The 27,917-nt window shown below is 28.7% G+C and overlaps 3 protein-coding genes across 3 annotated transcripts; all 3 read left to right on the top strand.

Annotated features, from left to right (window-relative positions):
* The first annotated feature begins 4,094 nt into the window (after window positions 1–4,094).
* On the top strand, window positions 4,095–8,248 carry LOC113549946 (odorant receptor 22a-like). Its single transcript, XM_026951482.1, has 6 exons — window positions 4,095–4,827; window positions 5,336–5,387; window positions 6,399–6,498; window positions 7,638–7,757; window positions 7,840–7,998; window positions 8,124–8,248. Exons 1-6 carry the CDS (start codon window positions 4,095–4,097, stop codon window positions 8,196–8,198), a joined length of 1,239 nt encoding a protein of 412 aa, XP_026807283.1. The 3' UTR covers window positions 8,199–8,248.
* A 2,353-nt stretch (window positions 8,249–10,601) lies between these two features.
* LOC113550259 (WD repeat-containing protein 82-like) lies at window positions 10,602–15,506 on the top strand. Its single transcript, XM_026951992.1, is given in 6 exon segments — window positions 10,602–10,883; window positions 11,159–11,429; window positions 14,738–14,998; window positions 15,071–15,312; window positions 15,315–15,361; window positions 15,363–15,506. Coding segments are annotated over 5 exon segments (954 nt in total). The 5' UTR covers window positions 10,602–10,883; window positions 11,159–11,160; the 3' UTR covers window positions 15,498–15,506.
* Window positions 15,507–16,837: 1,331 nt separating this feature from the next.
* LOC113559342 lies at window positions 16,838–20,771 on the top strand. The gene is made up of 3 exons (XM_026965085.1): window positions 16,838–16,886; window positions 18,791–18,947; window positions 20,519–20,771. Exons 1-3 carry the CDS (start codon window positions 16,838–16,840, stop codon window positions 20,619–20,621), a joined length of 309 nt encoding a protein of 102 aa, XP_026820886.1. The 3' UTR covers window positions 20,622–20,771.
* Window positions 20,772–27,917: the final 7,146 nt, after the last annotated feature.

Below are 27,917 nucleotides of genomic sequence, written 5' to 3'. Positions count from 1 at the left end.
AAAGAAATATTTATGGTAGTTGATAACTGAATAATGTAAGACTTGTTTTTTCTCGTTAATTTTTTTTATTACAATACAAACTTGAGCAATAATAATACTACAAAATCTTTTCTATAGGTATTAAACATGATTTAAAATAAATCCATAGCATAGTATTTGCTGGTGTCTAGTGATATTAAACAGTAGAGCGCAGTATATGATCGGTTCTATACAGGAATTTATTTAAAGTTGTGAATGTGGTGAACCACGATTGAGCATAGACTATTTTACCTTATTCTATTTTACCATAATTAACTTCTAACAATACGATTAAACGTAGAATATTTTATTTGACGTCACCATAATCAAATTTTGTAATTTTCACATTATTATTATACGTTGCAATATATCATATGGCGGCTCCCAACTACACATTTTTGTGACTCGCAACTACACTGAGTCGAACCCTACGGAAATGTATATAACAAGCTTCGCAATTTTCAAGGCACATTTATGATAAAAAAAAAACCTACACGATCCACAAGCCACGAGCCGAACCCAGGTTTATATAAGTACAATGTTATCGATTAATAAATTGGTTCCGCAATAAATCAATAAATATTAATTTTATCCGTAATACTGACTATTCTCAACGCAGCGTTTTAAACAATAAACATAGAGCACTGAAAAAACTTTTGAAATGAATATTACGGTTATTAAGATAAATAACTATTTTCAAATTATAGAAATAATTAAATTTATATAGTGAGTGTTCGATTATCCAGTCCTACATATACGCCAGTACGTTAAAAAAAAGTTTAAACGTGTTTTATTTTTTTACCACGGAAGATATAAATGATATGCATATTATTTTACCAAAAAGAATCAAGTTAATAAAACGAAACAAGATATTTATAATTTATATGGCCCGGTAACGCCGATTTGAAGCGCGGAAAGGATAACAGTTCACTAATGTGTTTCTTCCAATCATATTTTTTACATTCTTCGTGAAATTGGAAATATAGAGATGTTAACTCGTCTATTAACTGTTTAATTTTTTATAAATTTATTGCATTTTGTAACTGTAATAAATGATTTATGTTTTTAAAAATATTTTATATGATGTTATGTCAATTAAAAATAACAACGTTATAATTTACGATCTTTTATTTGCTAGATTGCTAATATAATTGTACCTTTTTTTAAAAATATTTTTTTTATCTTAAAATTACATTAACACAATTTTTTAAAAACTTTAGTGTTTTCTAAAATAATGGGTGCTTTACAATAAATTGATTATATACCGTTTATATATTATTAAAACTATAATTTTATATCTACATAAGACTTCGCACGAATTTTTCAAGCCAAAATATTTTCGCACAATAAATAAGATTAATATTATATTAGGAAAATTATTTTCATTATTCTGCAGGCTAGAATTTTAAAGTATACAACTAAATAAAAATAACTTAATTAATTAAATTTAAATTTAAAATGTAAGCATAATTGTTATATAAAACTTAGTTGTTGATTACCTATTGAGCTATTCTTCAGACTTACATGACAAAGCAGGTAGCAGATACAATAGTTTCAAAAAAATTATTGAAAAAATAATGTTCCAAGCGAAATGTGTATATAATTACTAATGATAATTTTAATTACATGTTTCTCGTTTCCTTCTAAGTTATTCTTATTATTAATTACTAATATTAGTACGGTTTGATGGCAAACATCTAATTAAAGTAATTATTTATTCAATAAAATGCGCTAACTACTTAGAATAGATGATTAAAACTGAATAATTGATTATAAACAGTAAATATAGATACACAAAACAATTACTGCGTGTATATCGTGTATACTCGTGGATTAACTTTTATCCAGTACAATAATTATACATTCATTATCATCAAGCAATAATAGAGAAACACGCCATAATAACAATCTTCTTAAAATAAAATTCGTTTTGTTTAAACGAGTCAAATTATCACAAAAAAATTTAATAACACAATATTTTAATAATTTACGTAAATTAGTTATTTAAATACTTGTATAATATTCAACATTTTTTAACTGTCATTTAAGTTATTTAATACATAAATTGTATATCAAAAACAATGGAAAATGAAAAAATATATATTTGCAGAAATCTAAAAAGTTATTTTATTGTAATTATTAGCTATTCTTGCGGTTATACTATGTATACATAATATGCAAGTTAAAAGACTTATTATAACTCTAAAATCTTATACTTCACATACGTATCAAAAAACTATCAAATATATATTAAGACAAAAAACCTTAACTGAAGTATTAAATTTTTTTTTTTTTGTATTATATTGCATCCATATCAATCTGATTTTTATATAAAAACAAATTGTTGAGTTCAAAAATCGGACGTATAATAATTTATAGTGCACGAAATATTTGATTCCAAATAATTTAGATAATTGTCTTCGATCACTGACCATGTCACATATTTTGGTATAGGGGGATACGTGGTTCGAACTATTATACAAACAGTAACAAATTGGTTATTATCCTGTGGCCTAATTGGCTACCTGGGGTAGTTTTGCATAATTAATCGAGATATGTTTTTATTTAAAACAGTCTGAGCGAGAGGGTAACCCGACCCTGTATCTAAGTGCATCCAAAATGCATTTATTTTTGCCCTTGGATCTAATCAAGGCGTGTCTTATTCGTGCACGAATAATCAGCACGAACATCTGTGCGCTCATTATAAACATGGACGTTCTAGACATAACTAAAACGACTGTCAGATAATCATAAGGCAACTTTTAGTTATTTTTATCAGCGGTGGAGAGCGCAAAGTTAATCGAACGGAAAACACACAATTTTTGGTAAAATATAAACATTTAAATTATACTTAAAACATATTTTTTTAGCATTTACTTAATTAAATGTTTATCGCCTCATATTAATGTACATTCAATGATTTAAATTAAAATTATTGGTTATCTAAATAGATAATTATTTTTATTCACTATATGATATGTGAATTTTCATACAAATGATGACTACACTTTTATTTATAATATTTCTTATTATATATAAAAGCGACATTCAATGACAAACAATATTATCATACAAAAATTTGATCATCTTACGGTCTATCAAATGTTTTTTTTTTCAGAAATCAGTTTTCCTAAATCATCAATAGTTAATTAAAGATCAATATTGATTCGCTTTAAAGAATACAATTCACCTTACGAATTTTATGTAACATAATGTATATGATATGTGTAAAAATGAAAAAACTTGATGTCAGTAAATTAGCATCACTATTAGCATTGTGGAATTTTCCCGATATTCATCTTGGCAAAAATGTAATTTAATTATATTGCCGTTAAAAATAACCTCCCTAACACCGTCTATTGTTACAACTTGTGTTACCGGAGTTGTATGTTTAATGGTAATAATATCTTTGAAATAAATGCACAAATGCATCAATATTGTATACTCGAGACGCCGTATTGAATTTTTTCTATAATACTTTTGTTATTGTTTTTATTACTCGTAAGTCGTAATAATAATTTTAGTAATTAAACAGAAAATGTTACCGATAAATTATTTTTCCACAATTATTATAACAACATATTTTATTAAAAGAATACACGTTTAAGTATTTTACTAATAATTTCTATACGTTTTCGTGACTTCGTCTATGAATCTAAAATACAAGATTATGATGTCAAGTGATTCTGACTACTCGGACTACTACATCTAATGAGTAATTCATTAAAGAATAATGGATAACGAGTATCTGCGTATATAACATATTTCAAAATTATGATGATGTATATAAGCTAATACACAACATTTTTTGACAACAAACCGTCAATTTCTGATTTTCAAAAAAAAAAAATTCAATTTTATATTATTTACACTACATTATCGCGTCGTTTAAAAAATACCCTATCGGACAAATAGTGCGTAAAATCCTAACATTACTATTGTAATATTACAGCTTTCTCCAGTTTCCTCATTATTATTATTATTATTATTCATAATAATAAATTGTTATATAAGTTTTATATGTTATATGTTTTAAATTTTCACAGATTACTATATCTGCAACAAAATCTTGTGTGATGGACAATTTGAAAATTGAAGAAGTTGCCATTAACTTGAAACTATTGAAGCTATACCGATTTTATCACATGATGAAACCGAATGGTACAAAAATTTTCAACTGTAATGCTTATCGTCTATTATTTTTTCTTTACGGTGCTATCGTGAACAGTATGGTCATTTACAGCATTATAGGATTTTTTGTCGACATGGATGATAGCCTAGCCATAAGTGACGTTGATCTCTTTTTAATATTATTTGTTATGATCAATTTTTTTTTTTGCTCTTGGAGAATATCCTTTATTCTGAAAAAAAGTATCACAATTGGTGACGCGTTAAGCATTTCGCGATTTAATTTTTTTACAAGCGAACATTGTCGTAAACATTTTAGTGTGCTATACGACAATCGTGAGAGAACGATTAAAATCACTAATTACTTTTTTATATTCTCGATGATAGTATTAATGCAATGGATAATATTTCCTATCATGGTAATCACGTTTACGGCACCCGATATCGAATATTATCGCTTACCGAACATTATGAACTTGCGTTTTCCAGTATCTACACATACTTATAATCAATATTATTTTATATTTTACCTAATGGAAGTAGTGATATCAACATTTCCCATATACGTAATAATGGTGACAGACACACTAATATTGTCCTTCAGTTTGGCTATAATTTCTCAACAGGAAGTCCTTAGTCGGGCTTTTAAAAATGTCGGACACAAAGAAAACTCTCAATCAAGTAAGATTTTTTTTAAAAAATTTCTTTGACCACAAAAAAAAATAATATCAGAAATAAATTTTAATTATGTAGCATTAAAAATCACTTGAATTATAAATATGATTATTATTTAAATTAACTGAATACAGATTATTGATATATTTATCAACATGCAAACTACTTATTTATGTATAATTGTATATACCAAATTTACCAATGTACAACCCTTAATTCACACCCAAGCACATTTTTACTGTTTTAGTCGTCGAAAATTATATTTGATTTTGGCGCGTAATCCATAGTCATTGTTTATAACTAATAACTATATATTGAGTTATAACTTATAACGCAACTACCTATCATCTCGGAAGTGACCCAATCAAATTTCTCCAACTAGATTTATCTATAATAAATTTTAGAAGTATTAAGCACCAATTTCTTATAAACTAATATTGTAATTCCAAACTTTAAATATTTATGATTACGAATAAGAAACATTTTAATGTATAGTTCTTGGTTAATATTACAGAATGTTATGAAGATTTTAAATCAATTCTAGGAGATCATATACAACTTAATCTGTAAGTAGTATAAAGATTGACAGTAGTCAACTAATGAAAATGTTATATCATACATGTTTAACGTATAAATACTTAAATTATTTTACAGACAATTTAAAGAAAAAAATATTTAGCTATAGTAAATAATATATATATTTATTAATATGTTAGAATGATTTAAATAAAACTTGAAATAGTCAAATATGCTTAGTTACTTAGTATCGACTATCGACTATCAATTATGTGAATTAAGTACGTATAGGTAAACTATACAAGACACCTAATTACGATAAAATAAAAATTATAATATTGAATAATCAATACCAATATCAAAATTTGTGTAAAGTTAAAGAAATATGAATAAAATGTACTTTTTTCTTAAACTTACTTATAATTAGTCCAGAATTATTTAAATATTCGTTAGTTTGGTTTTATCATACATTTATAGTTATTATAGTAACATTTTTTTCAAGTTTAACAAAAACATAATATAAAATAATTTTAAAATCAAAAAACATATTATATAGATATATTAACAACAACGGAAAAAATGTCTGCTCAAAATCTAAAATTAGATGAGTACCTATCATAATATTATAATATAAAATTATATATGCTAACCTTAAATTACATAATTTATTTGATTAATATTATATAATGAGAATATTAGTTGTGTGGCACATGTAAAAAATGTTTGTTTCATCAACTAAAAGTTTTAATACTTACTAACTTTTATTATACTTGCTCGTACCTAGTTTTGTTATCGTTTAATATTTGTTTATTAAATTATCAAATAATATATTCTTTAGAATGGATCATTACATTGACATATTTTTATAAATAATTTTCTGTAATTTAATTTAATAGGTTTTAATTCATTATGTTTAATTCTCGTGAGTTTAAATCTTATGTCGACTAAAACAATAGTCATTAAACATATCATACAATTATATTCAACTGATCAAAAATATTGTCAAATCTATTAAACTTTAATATAATGTTAATTTAATAAAATATTTTTCTTTTTTTCAGGAAAATCAAATCATATTATTCAATAGTGAGGCCTGTTATTTTAGCAAACGTTGCTATGTCATCGACTTTTTTCATAATTGTGACATATGTGTTAATCGTGGTAGGTATATTAAATTGTCTTTATCGATTATTACAATATATGTTATTGGGAATGTAATTAATTTTATTAGTGCATCATACATGTGTTACTACCTACTTATTTTAGTAGTTACATTATACACTATGGTTCATAGTTTACAGCTTATAATATTATATAATATAAACATGTAATACTAAGATCGCCAGCACTATAGATAGATAGAAGTATAGAGAACTCGGAATTATGATTGTTTATAGTGCATTAAATCAAACCGTAGCTTTTATATTTTTAATATTATGCCCTTAAACAACTTCATTATTAATAACATTTATTATTTTCTGTAAACCATAAAATTAGGGTAATAGTATAAGCTGATTTTATGGCTTAACCCAATATTGCAATTGTACCTGAAAAAACAATAGCATAGCGTAAATCAATTCCAACAATATGTCAAGTGGCAATAAATCACTATCGAATGAATAATATTAAATAACCTATAATCATATCGATCACTACTAGTATACCTATCTATCATAAATCCATACAACAAAAAATAATAATTAACAAAGGATTCATTTAAAAAAAAAGTTGAGTTATAGAACCACTATTATTTATCGAGCTATATATATATGACCAAGTATTAATTTAAAAAATTGATTATATCTTTTTACTGAATTAAATTAAAAATTGTCTCCATCATGTCACACATCCAATCCTCCAATATTCTCAATCAGTTACTCACATTTTTCAGTAATCTGGTCTTCCATTCAGTGATTATGCATATTTTTTTAATTATATTTTTCATTTTACCAACTAGAATATCTTCCATAATTATGCATAAAGTTGATATGGTAAAAATTTGTATGCCACGTTCATAAGAACTTTAATTCCCTGATAATTATTATTTATTGCAATCTTGTAATATGTCTTATTACTGTTATGTACTTGGCATGTTACTGCTTTTTTTCTATTCTGCTGATAATTCTTCAAATTTCCAGATTCGACCAATCAGTTTTCACACTCTAAAAATAATAACTTTCCCTCATTTTTTTAAAAGTCCTGTCTAGAATTTCATTTCTACCATGTGACATATATTTATTAATTATTTATCTAGTGCATTTAATCATAAATTTTAATTCATTTCAATTTTTTTTTTAAAGGTTTGTTTTTCTAAGGAATCAAATCAAATTCTTACAATTATCAAACTCGGATCATCAGCCCTCTTTATTTCTGCGCAATTTTTTTTATATTGTTATTTACTTGACAGAATGAATCTTAAAGTAAGTCTTTAATAGGTCTTTGATACAGCCTTTAATTACTCCAAGTTTTGATTTTGTTTGATAGTAATTATATTTTTTGCAGAGAGAATCTGTTAACTTTGCTATATATTCTTGTGATTGGACGAAAATGGATTTAAAATTTAAAAAGTTATTATTATTAACTATGCGAATGAATGATGCTAATAATTTAATGATAAAAATTTCACCAAAAAAAGTCGTCAACTTACAAATGTTTACCAATGTATTTATTATTTATTTATTTATTTTTCTGTTTATAATAAATACTTAATATACCTACCTTACACATACCTATACTACCTACAACCTACTTTAACAAAATAAATAACTAATTATATGTTGTTTCAGGTCATATCGATGTCTTACAATATTATCTCGGTCATGTTGAAAACCACAAATTCTAAAAATGTAATTTCAGAATAAATTATATTCATAAAAGTAAAATTGATTGGCCAACATCTGCACCATTTCATATACTATGATCATACCTGATATACCTAGGTAGATAAGTGTTGAGAAATGTTACTCGAATTGTCGATTATTAGTAAGTACTAAGTAGATAGGTATATTTATTAGCTACAAACAACAGTTTGTTTATTCGTTTTATTACATACAAATTTTAAAGTACTTATAGATCGATTATAACTATTAAATGACTGCTATAGAAATGAAAGCTATTTTTTTCAAATATGTCAATCTTTTTTAGCAAATTGTCAAATAAATAACTTATTTAATGTATTAAATTTGAAATCTAAACAAGTATTAAGTAGTTTTTAAGTTATTCATTTTATATATTTTAGATTTCAAATCTATGTGGAATCATCACACATAAAAAAAAAATATTATTATTATAACTAGTATTTAGCCAAGTTCGTTTTTCTTAAAAGCTACTGTGTTATAGCTACTATAAGTAAATTATTTTTCCATGATAAATATTTGTCAATTTGGTCATACTATTGGTAATATACAATATACAATTTATATAAGTAATCAAAGGCTTTTTATTTTTTAATCATTATATATTTGATAAAACAAAAAATTGTGGCCGAGTGGCTCATACAACATATTTTACATATTATAATAGAAAACAACGAAACATTAAAAAAACACCATTAAAAATGCTTAATGTAACACAAAATGTTGATAACAAAAAAGTAAAAAACAAAATCAAAACAAGATTTAAAAAAGGTAAAAATATACATCGACAGGACAACACAATAAACGGAGGAGGATGCACGATATATATTATACATAATTATTGTATATACCTATGTACAGCGAGTATAGTATAGGCTACTCGTCACCTTAGCAGCGTTCTCGCGAGGTCGCAATCGGTATTCGGTCTCACTGACAAACGGGTGTCGCAAACACGTTTGTTCGAGCACGCGATGCGACGAAAAATTAAACGGCAGACAAGGCCCAACAGCTTCGGTCACGGACTCACGGCGGCGATGTTATAGACGACAGCGAGCGCGTCGATGGCGGAGGAGACCTACAAGTCGCGGGGCGAGCGAAGAACTGATGCTGCAGAATTGGCGACCACCTGAGGCAAGACCGGGCCGGCGGAATTGCCTCGTGGCGAAACAGTCAGCGATCCTGATCTACACTCTAAGGATTTCGTCACTGACGATCACGTTAGGTTTATTAACGTTTAGTTTCCACGGGTCTGGCGCCGTTCACGTCCGTACTCCCAGCTCTTTATATCGTTACACTAACACCCCATGCCAAAGTATCCGCCGTCGTTGCAGGTTTTACGTGGACGAAATCGTCGCCGTTGACGGTTCGTGCTCGTGTGACTTACCACCGGACACCGTCCGTGCTTTGTCTCGTATCCTTCCGATTCTTGTGTCACCGTCGTCCAGTCCGATGATTTCGACTAAGGGGATGAAGAATGTGCCTGCGGACGCCAATCGCATCGGGCACAACACAACCCGTTTTGCGGCGCATTTTTGGGCCACCCCAAATCATTGGCGACGTGGTGCGGGTTGCGCTCGGATCTGATCCACCGACCATGTCACTACCAATTGCGTTTTCCACATCGACGCCTCGTCCAAATCGCCGACGGTTCTTAGTTGCTTGATAACCCGTGGCCCATGATTGCCTTGGCCGCTTCTTGATCGACTGGCGTTCTTTCGATCTCTAGAGACAGCGCGTCTCGCCAGACGGCTGTTCGTTGCTGCACAAAGCCAGTTCAATGTTCAATGTCTTCTACATCATAAACTACTTCCGACTGCGTCGATATTGTATTCGGTCATCGTGCTAGTTGTATGTGTAAGGTGGTCTACTTTGTTCGGAGTGTTCGGACTCTTTAATTGTTAATGAAATATCGTCAAAACCTCAAAACATCACGTTGGTATTTTTTCTCCGTTGCTTCGTAAGCGTTATAATAATGTATTCGGACTTTCGAAGTAATAAACTAATAACTAATAGACAATAATATCGTTTTCGGAGTAACGATCATGAATTAAAACATATTTTAATTCGTGGTAATGATCTATTCTATCGTGGCATCAGCTGCATTATCCACGTGACAAATTGATCAATGTCATTAATGATTCATATTTTAATATTATTTAACCCACTGTCATATTCGGAATAAGTGACATTCGTAGTAGCGTTCCATATCCGTATCGGCGGTAACGTCTATTCTGTAGTAACTGGTAGTACTATATAATTCGGAACAATCACGTTTCATAGCAATAACATTGCAGTGCTCACTGCTTTATTGCTGAAAATGTTGGCTACACTGTTTACGCGCCGGAAAGACGCGACTGGCGCCCGGGCGCTACAAGCTTACAGCTGCAGCAGTTAGTATGAGTAGTATGACTACTGACTAGTATGAGCCGCATTTAGTGCGCATTGTCAGTTCGCCGCCAATAGTCAATCGCCGCTATTACGCTTTTTATTTCCTGGATTCTCGACATTTCTCGCCCCCCGAACACGACCCGTTCTCACAAGTCGCACAGCTATTACATTTTCCAGTTTTCTCACTCTACAGACGACCAACTAAAGCTGCTTGCGTCCTTTCACGTATCGAACAACTTTAAGAACTCCGCCGCCGACTCATCATCGTGGTACTGACTACGGAACACAATCGGACGTTAATTGGTAACGGCCAACAACAACGACAATATTAGTGTTGTCGATAATCAATCGTCCTGCTCGCTAGCGCGTTTGTGTGTGTGTGCGTGTGTGTATTTACACCTATACATCATTACATTAACACAGAATAGATGCGATGACTTACGACATACGTGCTTAGCCGTCCAAAACCTCTAGTCACCAAGTCGGTTTCAAGTCTCATTCGTCTCTTTGCTATTAAGCGTCGACGCGTATTCTCGTCGTCTGTCATCCGGTGATTGATAGATAGTTTATGGTTGCAGAGATGAAGCTGGTCGACAACGTCGTACGCAGCTTCAAGGTTGCTAAGGTGTTCCGCGAGAACACCGACAAGATCAACAGTTTTGACTTTTCACCTGCCGGAGATTACATCATATCATGTAGTGAAGACGACCAGATCGTTATATACGACAGTCAGAAAGGCGAGCTGTCCAAGACCATTAACAGCAAGAAATATGGCGTCGATCTAATACATTTCGCGCATACTAAAACGACTGCTATACACAGTTCGACCAAAGTCGACGACACTATCAGGTATATGTCAACAAACCATGCTCCTCGCAATTTGTATTTCGTATTTTTTAGTTGTCTTTTTGATCAATTATTATGCTTTGCTTTCTTTAGTGTACTGGATAGCGGACGCTCGCTTGTGTAGTTGAATATTGTAATAATCGGTCAACACCAACAGCGACTAGGTTTTGTCCGTAACATTTAAATTAAGAAAATAACTAGTTATACATAAAGACATAAAAAAAAATTTATTTTGATTACTTAATACTTAAATATTCCCTTTTTAATTTTAAACAAGTTTTTGATTTTTAAAAGTCATTTAATAATCATGTAGACAACTAATTTTTGCCAATTACGAATTAGTAAATGTGCTGTTTAAGTATACACTATTGTAAAAACATACATTTTGAATGATAGTCACGTATGCTGTACAAGCATAAATTCTTCATGTGTTACTGTTTCTTATAATCATTCTGTTTCTGCTTTAAATATTATAATCAGTTATCTTTTAGAACAGGTAGGTAGTTAATAAAACATTATAGTTCATATAATTAAACTTTATTTGTAATAAGGTAGTATATTATTCTAAATCAAGAGGCTATATCCTACTCCCCAGAAAATAATATAGATTAAGATATTAATGTGCTGGTTTTAGGTCAGGATGGGTAAAGACAAAGTACATAACTTTTGTTCAATTATTGATACTATATAGCAGAGGTGGGTAACTGACGACCCGTAAGCCACATCCAGCTCGCAAACCTTTTTTATCTGGCCCGCGTTAACATTTTCAAATTACATTATACAATTTCAAAGTTAATCGTCTATACCAGTGGTTCTTAATCTTTTTAGTACCGCTGCCCAAATTTATCCCGACCCACATGGTTTCACTTTTCAAAAAATAGTTATAAAAAACGAAATTTGTATTATATAAATATGTATAAATTTGTAATATATATTTAGTATTTTATAGGTTTATAATCAATTTATTTTGGTGTAACAAAATGTGTGCTTGTTTTCTGTTATAACAGCATTGACATCATTATTCAAAAATTGTCTGACGACCCACACTTTGAGAAATGCTGGTCTATACTCTATGCTAAATTAAAATGCATATTTTGAATGACCGTTTTTTGCTCTCTATATTCTGACCTGCTAATTTTTAATTTTCTAAAAATTTGCCCTCTAATAACTTTCAGTCGCCCATCCCTGCTATATAGTATATCACTGTGTTTTTACCGTACCAAGTTCTCAATCCAAACAAAACATTTTCCTAATATAAATTATTATAAACTACAAAATAATTGTATTATTCTTTTAAAAAATGATTTTTGTAATTGTGTATTAAGAGGACGTTCTATCTGCATGTTTTGTCTCTATCTGAGAAACGTTAGATCATAGCAAATGTGCTTTCAGCAGAACACATTTTTTATTGTTAGCTTTAATATTGGAGTCAATTTACCTGTTATCAAACTTAAAGGTAAGAATATTATTTAGGACATAATAATTATATTATAATTTTAGAGTGAGTTATAGCTATGTAAAGTATTACAACTTTAAAATGTTCATAACTCATTCTAAAATTATAATATCAATAAAAGCATAATGACATGTCTTATATAAGATTCTTACCTTTAAGTTTAATAATGGGTAAATAAATAAATTGACTTCAATATTAAAGCTAACAACATAAAATGTGTTCTACTGAACACAAATTTGCTATGATGTACATTAGTAAGATGGAGACATGATATGTGAGTATAACGCCCTCTTAACCATAATTATTTAAACTTTAGTAATTTTAGTAAGCACAATATACATATATATACATTTATAAAGGATTTTCTATTAAATAGGTTATTTACCTTTTGGCTTTTATGTTCATTTTATTATTTTATTTGCCTAATTATTAATTTCTTCTTCAATAGTTAGTGTTATAAATAGTGTCAAAAATTTACAGTGCTCCATTTGCGTTAGGTTAGTTATATACAATAGAAGCCACTTATTAGAAGCACTTTTAGACCAAGATGAAATGTCAATTGAGCAATTGGTTTTTTTATTTTTGAAAAAAAAATATCTACTATGGAAAAAAATGAATCATTTTATATTTTATGTAAAATATATATCTATGGATATAATATATCTAATTTTTTACAACTTCTTGAGTAACTTGATCATTTTTTCATGGAAATAATATTGCTCAAAACCGAGAAACACTAACCACCTTTATGTATACATACCAAAGCTGAACTAAAACGGTAGCATAAAGAGCAAAATAGGGGTACTGTATCAGGTGCAGATCTGAGTGGCGATAGCCCCCCTCCCCCACCCGTAAATATATTCTGGTTCCACGCTTGTACTGTACTTAGGATAAAGAACAGTATAATAAATTAAATTAATTGTACAAGTAGAATTTAGTATCGATACATAACGACAGTAAGGATAAGATTATATAGTGTAGTAGTACAGTAGTACCTTGGCTCCAGTTGCTTAAAATAACCAATATGTTATTTCAATAATACAATTGATTTTCAATGTTTTAATTGAGGTTTTAATGTATGGGCAGTTCATCCTTAGACATTTTATTTCAAAAACTCAAACATATCAATTATCCGTGTTCCTAATCAATAGGTTCTAGTGTATTCTCATACAAACAATTTTAATAAATTTCATTGACAATTTTTTATTCAATTACATATACTAAGCTACTTTTTATAAAATATTAAAAATGAATACAAATTTCATTGTTCAAAAAAAATATTTGATATATTTCTACTTACCGAGCACCCTAAATTAAATTATTTCTTTTTATTTATCTTGCATATTTTTTCATCTATGACAGCGGTTCCTAAACTTTTTTTTCTGCGGTGCCTTTTTTTGGATCCAATTTAACCACGGTGCCCTGCTGTAAATAACAATAGGCAGAACAATAAAAAAAAATACTCATTGATAATCAATTTTATGTAGGTGCACAGTTTGAGAACCGCTGATTTATGAAAATAATGACCCAAATGAAAATTGGCCTATTATTAGTTTTGGTTAAATAGCCTGTGTTTGTATATTTTAATTAACAATAGTGTGATACAATAGTTAGCGAGGCACATGCGAATGTTCAGTATAATTAATTTTTTTTTTCTGATTTCTATTTATATTATATTTATATAATTAGTCTAGACTACTTCCTAAAAAATTATGTAAATATTCTTAACTGGTAATCTAGTAGATTTTCAACTTATGATAATGTTAGTCGAGAACAATATTTAATCATATAAATACAAATATTTCAATTAAGTTAGGTTAATAAATATTTTTAACTATCACACTTTAATTTTTAGATACTTATCATTACATGATAATAAGTACATTCGTTATTTCACGGGACATGCCAAAAAAGTTGTGTCATTATGTGTGTCCCCCATTGAGGACATGTTTGTTTCTGGATCATTGGATAAAAGTCTCAGATTATGGGATTTGAGGTCGCCAAATTGTCAAGGTTATATCAATGTTATGGGAAGACCTGTGGCAGCTTTTGATCCAGAAGGTTTAGTGTTGGCTGCTGGCATTAATTCTGAAACTCTCAAACTGTTTGATGTCAGGTAAATGTAATTTATATTTATTTTTATTGAATAAAATTAATTACCACCTCTAACTGATATTTTTAATTTTAGGTCATTTGACAAAGGACCATTCATTACTGTGAAGCTTCCTCAGGAGAAAGAATGTGACTGGACTGATCTCAAATTTAGTCAGGATGGCCGTACAATACTTATTCCTACTAATGGATCTTTAATTAGATTGATAAATGCATTTAATGGTACACCAATCCAGACATTTACTGGTCACTTGAATAATAAAGGCATTCCTATCGAAGCATCGTTCAGTCCAGATTCTCAATACATATTCAGTGGATCAACGATGGTCGTATTCATGTATGGAACGCAGTTACTGGCTATAAAGTTTTGTGTTCTCAATGGAGATCATCCAGGCCCAGTACATTGTGTTAAATTTAATCCTAAATACATGATGATGGCCTCTGCATGTACAAATATGGCATTTTGGTTACCTACAGTTGATGAAGTAGCCAATTTGGCATAAGTCAAACATTCATTTACGTGTGTGTGTAACTTACATTACCTAAGTACAATGTACTTACTTAAAGTCAACAACATATTTTAATTATTGATTTTCCTATAATTTAAGTTATAGACTATTAACTTTTATTCAATTATTTTGAAAAAATAAATGTTTTTATTTTTATTTCGTGATCATTTTAAAGCTTATGATGTAATAAACCATTATCTTCGCTGAACTAATTTATTATCATGTATCTATTTATTAGGTGTCTCATGAACAAGCGCACTGTTTCGATAACTTGGGTTGTCCTAAGTGGACACAATATTATGTTATTTAATATTATGTGTTTGCTTTGTCGATGTACCTAAGACTACCATTTCCATCGGGATGTAATATAAAAATCGTTTATTCAATACCTAATCAGTGTCGCTGGAAAACAAAAATAACACACATACCACTTTTCATGTTAATAATTGTGAAGTTTAGCATCTAGGAACATCAATATAAAATGTCTAGTGATGTGCCTAAAGTAAAAAATAAGCAAACAGAAAAAAATCATTATATAACATAATATAATTCGTGCACTTGTTTGTGTAACGTAAATACTGAACCTATTATAAATCTAAAATAAATTTAAAAAATGAGTATTGTTTAAAATGTATTTAGGGAAATATATTATCGTAAATGAAAGGAAATGTGTTGTATTATATTTATTGTTCTGATGAATGGCCGCAAAATGCTGTTAACAAACTTTTCAAAATGCATTTAGATCGAGCCGGCCAACTTTTTTAGCTTATATCTATGCGTGGACCCAAACACGAGCGGTTTAAACGACTATTACACAAAACTTGTAAAATTCTACGTTTGCATTATATCAAATATGTATTATAATATTATGTATTTAGTTTTCGAATTCGTCACGATATTAAACTGGACCAGACCATTAGCTGACGATGTATCGAAATTATTAACCGTTCCGATTGGCGACTCGTTATGTTCGTCGTCACGCGATTGGCGGACTGCTCTGCCGTCGACATGTGGTTGGCTGTTGCCGATGTGTGTAGGGCGGAGCCAGTATGGTTTACGCCCAAAAGGTGGTTTACGGGGAGCATAGGCGCAAACAAGTAGAGGCTATTGGTCCGCTGAGCTTTAAATTCATAACAGTGGTGGTAAGACAGTAAGATACATATTCTTCGGTTATAAAGTTAATCTTCATTTAAGAAAAATACATAATATTTTAGTTTCGAAAATGCAGTTAAAGTCTTAATGCTGAACTTAGAAGAGGACGCTACACCCGCTGTTGTCTCCGTCTCACTAACGTACATCACAGCAAATTTACGTTCAGCAGAACACATTTTGTAATGTTAGCTTTAATATTGGGAGTCAATTTACCTGTTATCAAACTTGAAGGTAAGAATATTATCTAGAAAATGTCATATGCTTTTATTGATATTATCATTTTAAAGTGAGTTATAAGCGTTATAGCTATGTAAAATATTCATAGCTCATAAATATAATATAATAATAATAATAATAATATATTATAATATATATAATATATATATGTATATGCTTAATATTAAAGCTAACATCACAATATGTGTTCTGCTGAACAAAATTTTGCTATGGTCTACATTAGTAAGACAGACACAACACATATGGGTATTACGTCCTCTTAATGTACATTTTAAATATTATATTATAATGCATTGAAATTCATTCATTTTCTCGTGGGCAAATATAGTCTGATCTCGAGGAGTTCAGTTATCTTAAAACTGTTTGAGCTATTAGAGATTTCTCCGGATATCAGTACTTTACAGTACCTGTCGGTGCCCGGTGTGCGAGAACCCGAAGTCTAGTATCACAAATTTATGCATTTCTCTCTGTATTCCAGCAATTTGATAATATGTATTTAAAAGTAATTGAAATCTATATTAATTTATATTTTAATAGGTACTATATGTCTAGTCTATATTTAATAATGAAAATGATAATAAACAGTAACAACAAAATGGTTCAGCGTATACAATATTTTGTGTTTATATGTTAAAACTTTTCTAGGATTTTCTATTTATTTTTTTTATTTTTAATATTTAATAGGATATTTACAATTTGTAAAAACAGTTAATAATAAGCATATGAACGCGACAGGTAAATATTGTAATGATATATATATATATAATATATCATTATTAATTAATAAATTAAATGTAATTTATTTTAACATTTAACAATTTAAGTTACAAATTATAATATATAATTTAATTTAACATTTACATTTAGGATTAAGTAGATAAATAATATACTATCAAATGTCATACACATAAATGCTTTGTAAGATGATGCAGTCTATGCCCTGTTTAATAGCATAGGCAGCATCCCACAATTTCTCATATAAAAGCACAGAACATAGGCGCTCAGTCACATACCCCATCAATATCACTGTTCATATATTTAATTGGTAAAATTAAAATATTGTTCATAATTCACGTTTTTATTTCATTAATACCTAATCCATTCAAAACTCGAGAGGTTCAGTTTAAACAACAAGATTTGCAAGATTTAAGGTAATACGTATATCTATATTTAACATATACTCTACGCATAGTTATATACACTTTTTTTTTACATAAAAGAAAAACTTCTCTTATCCACACCTCGAATTAAATTTACACGTTAATAAACATATATATAAAGTAATGAGCTAAGAATATCAATCTAAATACCATAAATTAATTTTTATATACTAATATTAAATTAGAACAAGTATATCGTATTTTTAACTCATTAAATTATGGACTTGAATACTTGAGGCGAGTAGCTAACTAGCAGTGGTGGCACTCGACCATAAGGAATATAGGTCGATCGTTATCCATATTAATTTTACCATTATTGGTCAATCGCGTAATAAAAAATTGGATAATGCAGGCATGGATTAACGTATAGGCAAAGTAGGCATTTGCCTAGAGCGCCGAAATTTTAGGGGCGCTCGAGACGAGAAAGAATATAGGATGATATATTTATGGATAACATAGAAACTAACAAAAAAAAAAAAGGTCAATACGTAATTTAAAAATATTACAATATTATGAAATTACGTAGACATAATATTATTATTAAAATTTATTAGTTATAGAAATACGTAACTCACTTCCAATTATTTAAAAACAAATGAGATGTGGCCTGTGTAGCTATTTTGAGGCAGCAGTATATTGTTTAACAGGATGAGGGTTATATAAATATAATGGTAATATATTGTGATAAACAGTAGTAATAATATTGTTTCGCATGTACCACGTGATAATACTTTTGAGTTATCATTTTGCCTGTTATCGTCACTGATATTTTTATTTCAAACAAATTTTTGTTCTTATTTGTCTTATTTAATGTATGGTGTATAGTTGTTTTGTTCAAGTATTATAAATTAAAATATTGTTTGAAAACTGTTGAGCCTCAGAGACTGTCATATTGGTAAATATATTAATAGTTGAATATTTTGTTTACATTGTTATGAAAATATGCTTCATGCTTTAATATTTATTTTATATGCTTATTTAGTTTTTAAAAAAAAAATGTTAGAAAAAACTTGAAGAAAAACAATGTATCATTAATCAAAATCAAAAAATTAATTTATATTTAAGTTCTCAAAGTTCTTCTCAATAGAGTAATGTTAATGAAACTCAAGTATCTGTATCACTCCAAGACACATTAATAGATGATAATCAACCCATTGAGTTAAAAGATAAACAATTACATTTAAATCAAGATAATTTTAAAAATCAATCTATGATTATTGATGGTACTAATAATGTAGCCATAGTAATCAATTGAAATGAACCAGCAGATTGGTAACCAACTGACTATTATAGATAATATATAGCAAAAAATGGCTTTAGTCAGAATATAAATGCTGATTTAAAACCTTCATGTAATATATTATAAAAATATTAAAAGACATTGTACCAAATCTTATTTTTCAATAAACTGCCAAATGGTGTAAAAGTAGAAAGAAAATACCTAGTATATTCAATAAAAAAAAATCATTATTTTGTGCACTATGTAGATTATATGGTAAAGATAGTAATTTTGGATGGGGTAATGGATTTAATGATTAGAAAAATGGATTTGATCGCTTAAGATCTCATGAGAATTCATCAGAACATAAAACAAATATAGTTAATTTTAAAATTCTCCAACGAGGTATTGGTATAATAGATACAGAATTGGCAAGACAAGTGGATAATGAAATATTATATTGGAAAAAAGTATTGATTTGGACAATTGAAATTATTAAATTTCTTTCTTCGAGAATATTAGCTTTTCATGGTACTAATGAACATATTGGTATGAAAGATAATGGGAATTTCTTTGGAGCTGTTGAATTGCTAACACAATTTGATCTATTTATTACTAGTCATGTTAAACAATTTGCTGACTCGGGAAAAGGAATACAATCATATCTATCGAAAACAATTTATGAAGAAGTTATTATTAAAATACACAAATCTTTAACAAATGTTATCTTAGCAGAACTGAAAAGGGAAAAATATTACTCTATTATTGTTGACTCCACCCCTGATATTTCTCATGTGGATCAATTAGTATTTGCTGTCCGGTATGCGTGTTCAAATGGTGAACCTATTGAACGATTTTTGTTGGTTATGTCAAATATTGGACATAAATCTAAGGAGTTAAAAGATGCAGTTGTAAGAATACTTTCGGCCCAATATACAGGTTTATAAGTCAGAATAAAGGAATTAAACCCCAATGCTGAATATAATCCTTGTTAAGAGCATTCGCTAAATTTAGTTGGCATTAATGCTGTAGAAAATTGCTTAAGTGCTTCTAATTTTTTTGATTTGCTACTAAAGCTTAATAATTTTTTTTCATGTTCTACAACTAGTTGGTTAATATTAGAAAACATATAGGAAAAGGTAAAGTTGTTAAGTCTTAGTGTAATGCAAAGCCCACTAACATGATTCATGACATTTATGTTATTGATAAATAATTTCTGTATTACTATATCTTTATTTGTTTATTAGTTATGTGGAGAAGGAAACAGCTTCATTAATAGATTTAAATCAAGCTGTTGTCATGTTTGGATCTATGAAAACAGAAGATACCTTGTTATTGCCTAGCATCTAAGCAACGCTCAGAAAACATAAATTGATGATAAATATTTTATATTTATTGAATGTTTTGTTTTATTTTTTCGAAAATATCTTTCTACTCATAATTGGCGCAAATAGGACATAAATCGAGGTAAAATTCCCCTCAAATTAAGTCATCATAAAGTAGCTAATAGCATTGAGTATACAACAAAGTATAAACAATTTTTACAAGTTCATTCAAAATAATAGCTTAAATTAATTTGAAATATTTTCATACAATTTTTTGAATGCAAAACATAAACAAATAATTTTAATTTATTACATATTATATTTATACATTATATACATTAGACATAGGTATTTTTATAATATATTTAAAAAAACATAGGTAGGTTAACTAAGTACACATATCTTAAGATAAAGTTATTTAATAATAACATAATTCAAACAAGAAAAAATATAAATACTAAATATAACTATAAAACATTTTAACTTTAATTCATAAACTAATAATCTTCACATATCAATTTTTTATTATATATAATTTCATGAAACATACTCAACTATACATATATACAGTCACATGTAGACCAGTTTATCAATTTCAAACGTCCACAACCACATCATGTGGAAAATTCAAGCGAATCAGTCAATGCTAGATAACACGAATGCACCTCATCAACACTTATCTAACACCTAATCAGATAAAATTAATTGGTATTACATGAAAAATACAAATATTTTGACCTACAACAGTTTTCTACAAACAAGAAACATCGAAAATGAAGCTTACCTACCTCTTTAATGAATTATATTGGGCTCACTAAAAGCCATTTACATTAGGTCCGTAATTAATTAAATAAATTGATAGCAATCACGACTAAAAAACCATGTTTACTTCTTGTACAGTCTACCGGCTTTACTGAAATTTCGTCTTCAGCAAATAGAAAGATTTTTTGGTTTTATGTGAGAGCTATTGAACATATTCAAAAGTATATAGAATTTTTGAATTCGATTAAAACTGAATTACTCGTATTACTAAAACCGCTTGCATCCAAACATCCGATCAAGTTTAATTTAAAACTAAAAGCTACATATAATAATCCAAATATTGATAATTCATCAGAAAACCAAGCGTTTAAGACCTCAGCTAGGACGATTTTTTCCGAAACTAGAATACGGAAATTTGTTGAAGAACGCTTCACAAAATTAATGACTGAGCAAGATGCATAATCTAGCAAAGGAAACGGATTTACCGTACAGTGTGTTAGACAACAGTCTACAATGCTTAGAATGCTTAGATGGTACGATCTTGATGGGGAAATACGATTTTTTGAGCCTAGGTACGATCCCACACCAGAATCATCGATAGAGTGGGAAATCGGAAATAAATAACTAATATATTCCTCGAATTGAGGTATAGCACTTTTTGTTAAATGTAAAGAAAGCAAAGGCGAAAAAAACACAGCTTTTCAAAAACATGAACCGATGAGCTACGGGTTTTTCGTAAAGACTACAGAAAACATTCCGATTGATCTGCTGGAAAAGTTCGATTTACCACAAGAACCCATTATTTTCCGTGGTAATGAGTCTCGTCAAGACGTAACCAAAAGATTCGTGAATGAAGTGACATAGATTGTGTTAGGAACCCTTGCACATACTTTAGATTAGTAAGCATATAAACAATAATATAGTAGTGTAGCAATATGTTCATTTTTTTTTTTGTAAGCGACTGCGTCGCCAAGATAAGAACGTAGAATAAGCAAGAGTCAGTCGGGAATAAGTAGCCGATTCATACAATACACACCACTGTGTCGTTAAAATATTCTTATAATAAAATAATCAATAAAATATTTTTTTTAAGTTAAACAGATTTTGTGCAGTGTTTTGAATTACAACCCGTAAGTGAACGAACTATTATACAACAAATATACCTTTCGGACTAAACTGAAAGAGTATATAACAATTGGAAGAAATCAAGATTTGCTTAAAACAAATAAACTCATCATAATGACCAAAGAAGAGCAAACAGCATATATGATGACAAATACATGTAATTTTTCAAACAAAAAAAATAAAGTAGCAGATCACAATTTCAGACAAACATTATATAATACCGGCAATCTCAAGCTTCAAACACCGAATTTTATACCATGTTTTCTACACAATTTATCAAATTGTGAAACGCATTTTATCGTAACTGAATTAGGTTATGACTGTATACATACAAGTTATTCCAAATAGCGAAAAAAAGTTCGTTTCATTTTCAAAACACGTGACCAACACCTTTTCAATACGATTTATAGACTCGTGCAGTTTCATGGCACCGAAACTATCAATACTTTCATACAACTTAATAACACCCGGGTCGAGAAGTTCAGAGAGAACAAAACACTTTTTTACCGAAGTTATGCAGCTCGTTACTCGTAAAGGTGTACTCTCTTACGAATATACTGATAGTTGGAACAAGCTCGAAGAAACGAATTTACCAGAAATAAAGCGATTTTTATAGTACACTAACAGAATCAAATATAGACGGATAATGAATACAAGCACGCTAAGACTGTATGGAATCATTTTAAATGCAAAAATCTTGGAGAATATAGCGACCTTTATCTCAAAATCGATGTTCTATTATTGGCCGATGTATTTGAAAACTTTAGAGACATGTGCATTTCAACATACAATTTAGACCCCGTTTTCTATTATCTTTTATAGTTGGTACAAGTTCGAAGAAACGAATTGACCAGAAAAAAAGCGATTTCTATAGTACACTAACAGAATCAAATATAGATAATAATGAATAAAAACATGCGAAAATTGTATGGAGCCATTTTAATTGCAAAAAACTCAGAGAACATAGCAATCTATATCTCAAAATTGATGTATAATTACTAGCACATATGTTTCAAACTTCAAGAAAAATGTGCATTACAACATACAATTTATACCTTGTTTATTATTATACAGCTCCAGGTGTTAATTAAAATAATTTTGAAATATCCTTACGTCAACTAAAATTATTACTCTCTAATTTCGAAATGCAAATATTATTGAAAATACTAACTATACAAGCTAGTATAAACCACGCTAAAGCTAATAACGAAAAAATTAAAGGTTATAACCCGTCAAAGACTAAATCATGGATAGTTAATCAAGATTGCAACAATTTTTACGAAGAGCAGATGGAAGGCTGGAGAGTTCGTCATCAATATTGCAGATGTTTGAATTACCCAACCGACTGGTACAAACAGAGGAAAGTGTTTTACTTCCAGGAAGTTTAAAGAGTGCTGTGATGAGAAAGGAATACAACATACATTGACTTCAACATGCAGACCGCAAGCAAATGGCCAGGTTAAGCGCGTAAATAACAGCGTAGTGATATCAATGCGTGTACCTCAAAAGATTGAGAACCCATGCTATATAACCCTCGTATAGTCATTATAGAAGAAAAATGCCCCAAATATCCGCTGCTACTTAAGTCGTGAACTAACAGTTAAAAGTATGTTCAATAATTTTTTTGAAAAACGACCAAAACTATTGTGACTGGTAAATATAATATAGAAGCATTCTGAAAAGTTCAAACATATCACTTAACCAACCAAAGGTAGATGATGAATATTAAGACTGTTTGAACTTTCAACAAAATCCATTAATTCACGATGAAGAATACAAGATGTATTTATTGCTTATTATACAATTTATAAAAATAAAGCAAACGATACTAATTAAGAGAATAAATGTATAATTCATTGATAGGTAGAGTAAACCATGCTGACAGATTATGTGTTACCTATATTTATGATAATGATAGGAAATCCTGTAAGTAGTGGCACAGATTGTTTTTTGGTTTGATAGATATTATGTTTGTTAATTTTTATGTAGATTATTGTACATTTGTTTGAGAAAATTCCTGTGTTAGAAATTTAGAATATAGAAGAGTAATAATGTAAGGTTTAATAACCAAACAATTAGCACACAAAAAAAAAATCATCAGCTCAAGTTCAAAAAAATGATAAGAGAAGAAAATCTGCTTATTCTATGCCAAGAGATATTCGTACTGGAAATCAAAGTATCCTTTGACCAACATTCGTAACACAACGTGGAAGATATGAAATATGTAGTAATAAAAATGATGAGTTAAGATCCCATTCAAAATGCTCATATTGCAAGGTCTATCTATGTATAAATGAGAAATACTGCTTTTCTGAATACCATAAAATATAAAGAACAATCTTAAATATCTAAAAAAAATAAAACTTTCTATAAATTTTAATTGTTTATTCAAAATTAAAATAAAAAACCATTAATAAAATGTGTATTTTTGTGTAGTTTATATGTATATAAGGAAAAATAACTTTAATGCCTGATGAGCATAAACCAGGCCATAAAGGACTGATGGGATTTTTGTCCCAGGATAAAATAAAGATCAAAGAACGGTTGAGAAACTAAATCAAGAAAAAAAACAATGAATTCAAGTGTATCAACTACTATCCTATACTCAATGATGAAAATACATACAATCCTGTGTGGAAAAGAAAAACAAATATTTCTATGGCCAGGCTTGATGAATACAATCAACCAACCGGAGTCAATGGAAATTCATTTTTGAATATTTAACAATTACATATAATTATAAAAAAACATTGGTATCTAATTTGTATTATCTTAATTCAATTTTTTTTATGGTAATAACTACTTAAAATATAATATAATATGACTCAAAAATATATTTTCAATATTTATTTTATTTGTGTGAAACATAATTTTTATTTTTATTCTTTGAGGAATATGGCTATAGCCAAATAAATTTGTATTTCTTATAGGGCATGTATTTTTTTAAATCTTACTATATTTTTTAGTTTTATTCAAATTTAAGTAAAAATATATTAGGTACTAATGGTTTCATGTAATTATATTTAGGTACAATTGGTGAAATGTAAATAAATATATAATTATTTATGATCATATATATCAATACTAAGATAACTATTATTTATACAAAAAAAAATTGAAATAAGAAACAAAGTATTTACTATTTTATATATTATATAATATATATAGTAGTATCCCTAAATATTAAACTTAGTACCTACTCAAATATATTAAAATTACATTACATTTCAATTTGCAGTTCAATATATAAAAATTTATGCCACAGTGAAACATATTTGAAAGTGTGTAGGAGTGCAGGTTTCAATGAATTTTATACTTCAGAGACATCAGTAAATAAGGAATGGTTCAGAAGGAATCAATTTGTTTAAATGAGGCAACCTTATATTATTATACATTACTTTGATTTTATATAACCAAATCCTATACACCAATCCGACTATGAATATTACAGGAGTAAAAAAGTTGAACATTTTCTTAAAACAAATAAACCTATGATAAATAATGAATGAATAAAATCAAAGAGCACATATTGCTTAATGAAAATTATATGTAACTTATGTAATTCTATATTTACTAACAAAAGTCAAAAAATGATAGATTACTACCATTTACCTGGAAAATTTAGATAAATGTTATGCATTACCTGTATCTTAAGCTAAAAAAATTGAATTTCAACCCATGTTTTCTACATAATATAACAAATTACAATCATTCAACCATATGAAATACGAACAATAAAATCCAAAAAATTATGCTTCAACTAACAAAATGATAGCATATAGCAAAAACTGATATAATACATACACTTATGGCATTATAAATTTGATTATTAATAATACTATTAAAAAAAAAAATACTATAGTTATTATATCATAGATATCTACAATACTTTTTAACTAATAAATACTTTTGTGAATATATCTATATTATATTGAAAAATACTTAACATTTTTATATAAAATTCAAATAATACTAAAAAATGCATATTATATAAATTTTTTAAAATTGTAAAATATAAAATGAAATCTATTTTTACCAAGAAAGAAATTATTAGACTATATTAAATCATGTTATACCATCTCTGTAAGATGAAACCCCATGTAAACATTATATATATTTAATTAAATCTTGTACTTTCATACATAAATACATACATACATATATATATACATAATAGTTTATAACAATAAAACTTACTATTAATATACTTAATTTTATAATTGTTTATTGTAGTCTATGCAAAATAAAAATGCCCACTCGATCGTCCAAACTCATTTTGTTCGCGCACGTTTGTTGCCACGGTATGCACTGATGTTTGCTGTCGTCAACATGCAACAATTGTATACGTAGTGAACTACAATATTCCCAGTGTTTTCATGATACTATGCCATTCGTGGTTTATGCATTTATCCTCTGTAGACACGATGGCGGTTTGTCAACAGTGACCGGTAACGGCAGTAGTTGACAATGACGACCAATCATAGCACACCTAAATCTCACCAGGGAGGTCAAGCCGTTCCCACGGCTCTCAGTATACATGTGCGACAAGTGGGGCATTCTTATTCTGAATAGACTATAAGTTAAAATTGTTCATAATTTTATAAAATACCTCTGTAGATAGTATTTTTCTTGTAATATCAATTGGTTTTATTTGAGTGATGTAGCCTGTCTTAATGAAACAACGAGGTGTTGACAACGTGCTTTTATTAGCATTATATACTTGGTTTAAATTTTCCATGTGTGCTAACTTAAACCCAATGCGATCAAGACAGAACTGAAACTAAATAAATATTTTACTATTTTAATGCTTATCAAAAGGAGTATGACAAGGCTGTAACTGGAAATTAATTTTGGGAGGGCTTTTTAGCAAAAAAAATTGTATTCTAATTTTAATATAATATTGTATAGGTTATTTTACTACCACATACTTGAACACAAAAGAAATTAGGGGGGAGGGGGTTGAACCACAACTACCACTTAGGTACGGACTTGGGGTATGGAAAAACAAATGAACAGGTGTTGTTTAGTAGTATGTAATATATGTATAGTTGAATATGTTTCATAAAACTTTATGAAATTATATGTAAAACAAAACTGATATAAGAAGATTGGTTTATGAATGTAAGTTAAACGTTTTATAAATACAGTAAGTTCTTGTTACCATAAAAAATCCTGTTATAACGAAAGTCATAGAAGTCCCCTGACAAAAAGCAGGGCTTATAAACAGCTTTCTTAAATTTTGTTATAAAAAAATTTCCGTTGATAACGAAAAAAAATAGGTCCCCTGGAGTTTGTTATAATGGGATTTTACTGTATTATGTTTAATATTTACATGTCTTCATAAATTAATTTACCAAAATACCTATATCTATATTTCTAATTAATATTTAATATATGGGATGTCTCACAAAGATCTGACAAATGAAATAACTTT

This window comes from Rhopalosiphum maidis, chromosome 1, assembly GCF_003676215.2.
Source record: "Rhopalosiphum maidis isolate BTI-1 chromosome 1, ASM367621v3, whole genome shotgun sequence".
NCBI lineage: Eukaryota > Metazoa > Arthropoda > Insecta > Hemiptera > Aphididae > Rhopalosiphum > Rhopalosiphum maidis.
Note: the sequence above shows the minus strand (reverse complement) of the source record. Positions and strands in the feature narration are given on the sequence as shown.

Coding starts and splice junctions, on each gene's coding strand:
- LOC113559342 (XM_026965085.1), top strand. CDS start 16,838: ATGTTAGCTTTAATATTGGGAGTCAATTTACCTGTTATCAAACTTGAA. Junction 16,887..18,790: donor ACCTGTTATCAAACTTGAAG/GTAAGAATATTA, acceptor AATACTTTTGAG/TTATCATTTTGCCTGTTATC. Junction 18,948..20,518: donor CCTCAGAGACTGTCATATTG/GTAAATATATTA, acceptor TTTGTTTATTAG/TTATGTGGAGAAGGAAACAG.
- LOC113549946 (XM_026951482.1), top strand. CDS start 4,095: ATGGACAATTTGAAAATTGAAGAAGTTGCCATTAACTTGAAACTATTG. Junction 5,388..6,398: donor GATCATATACAACTTAATCT/GTAAGTAGTATA, acceptor TCTTTTTTTCAG/GAAAATCAAATCATATTATT. Junction 7,999..8,123: donor ACTTACAAATGTTTACCAAT/GTATTTATTATT, acceptor ATGTTGTTTCAG/GTCATATCGATGTCTTACAA.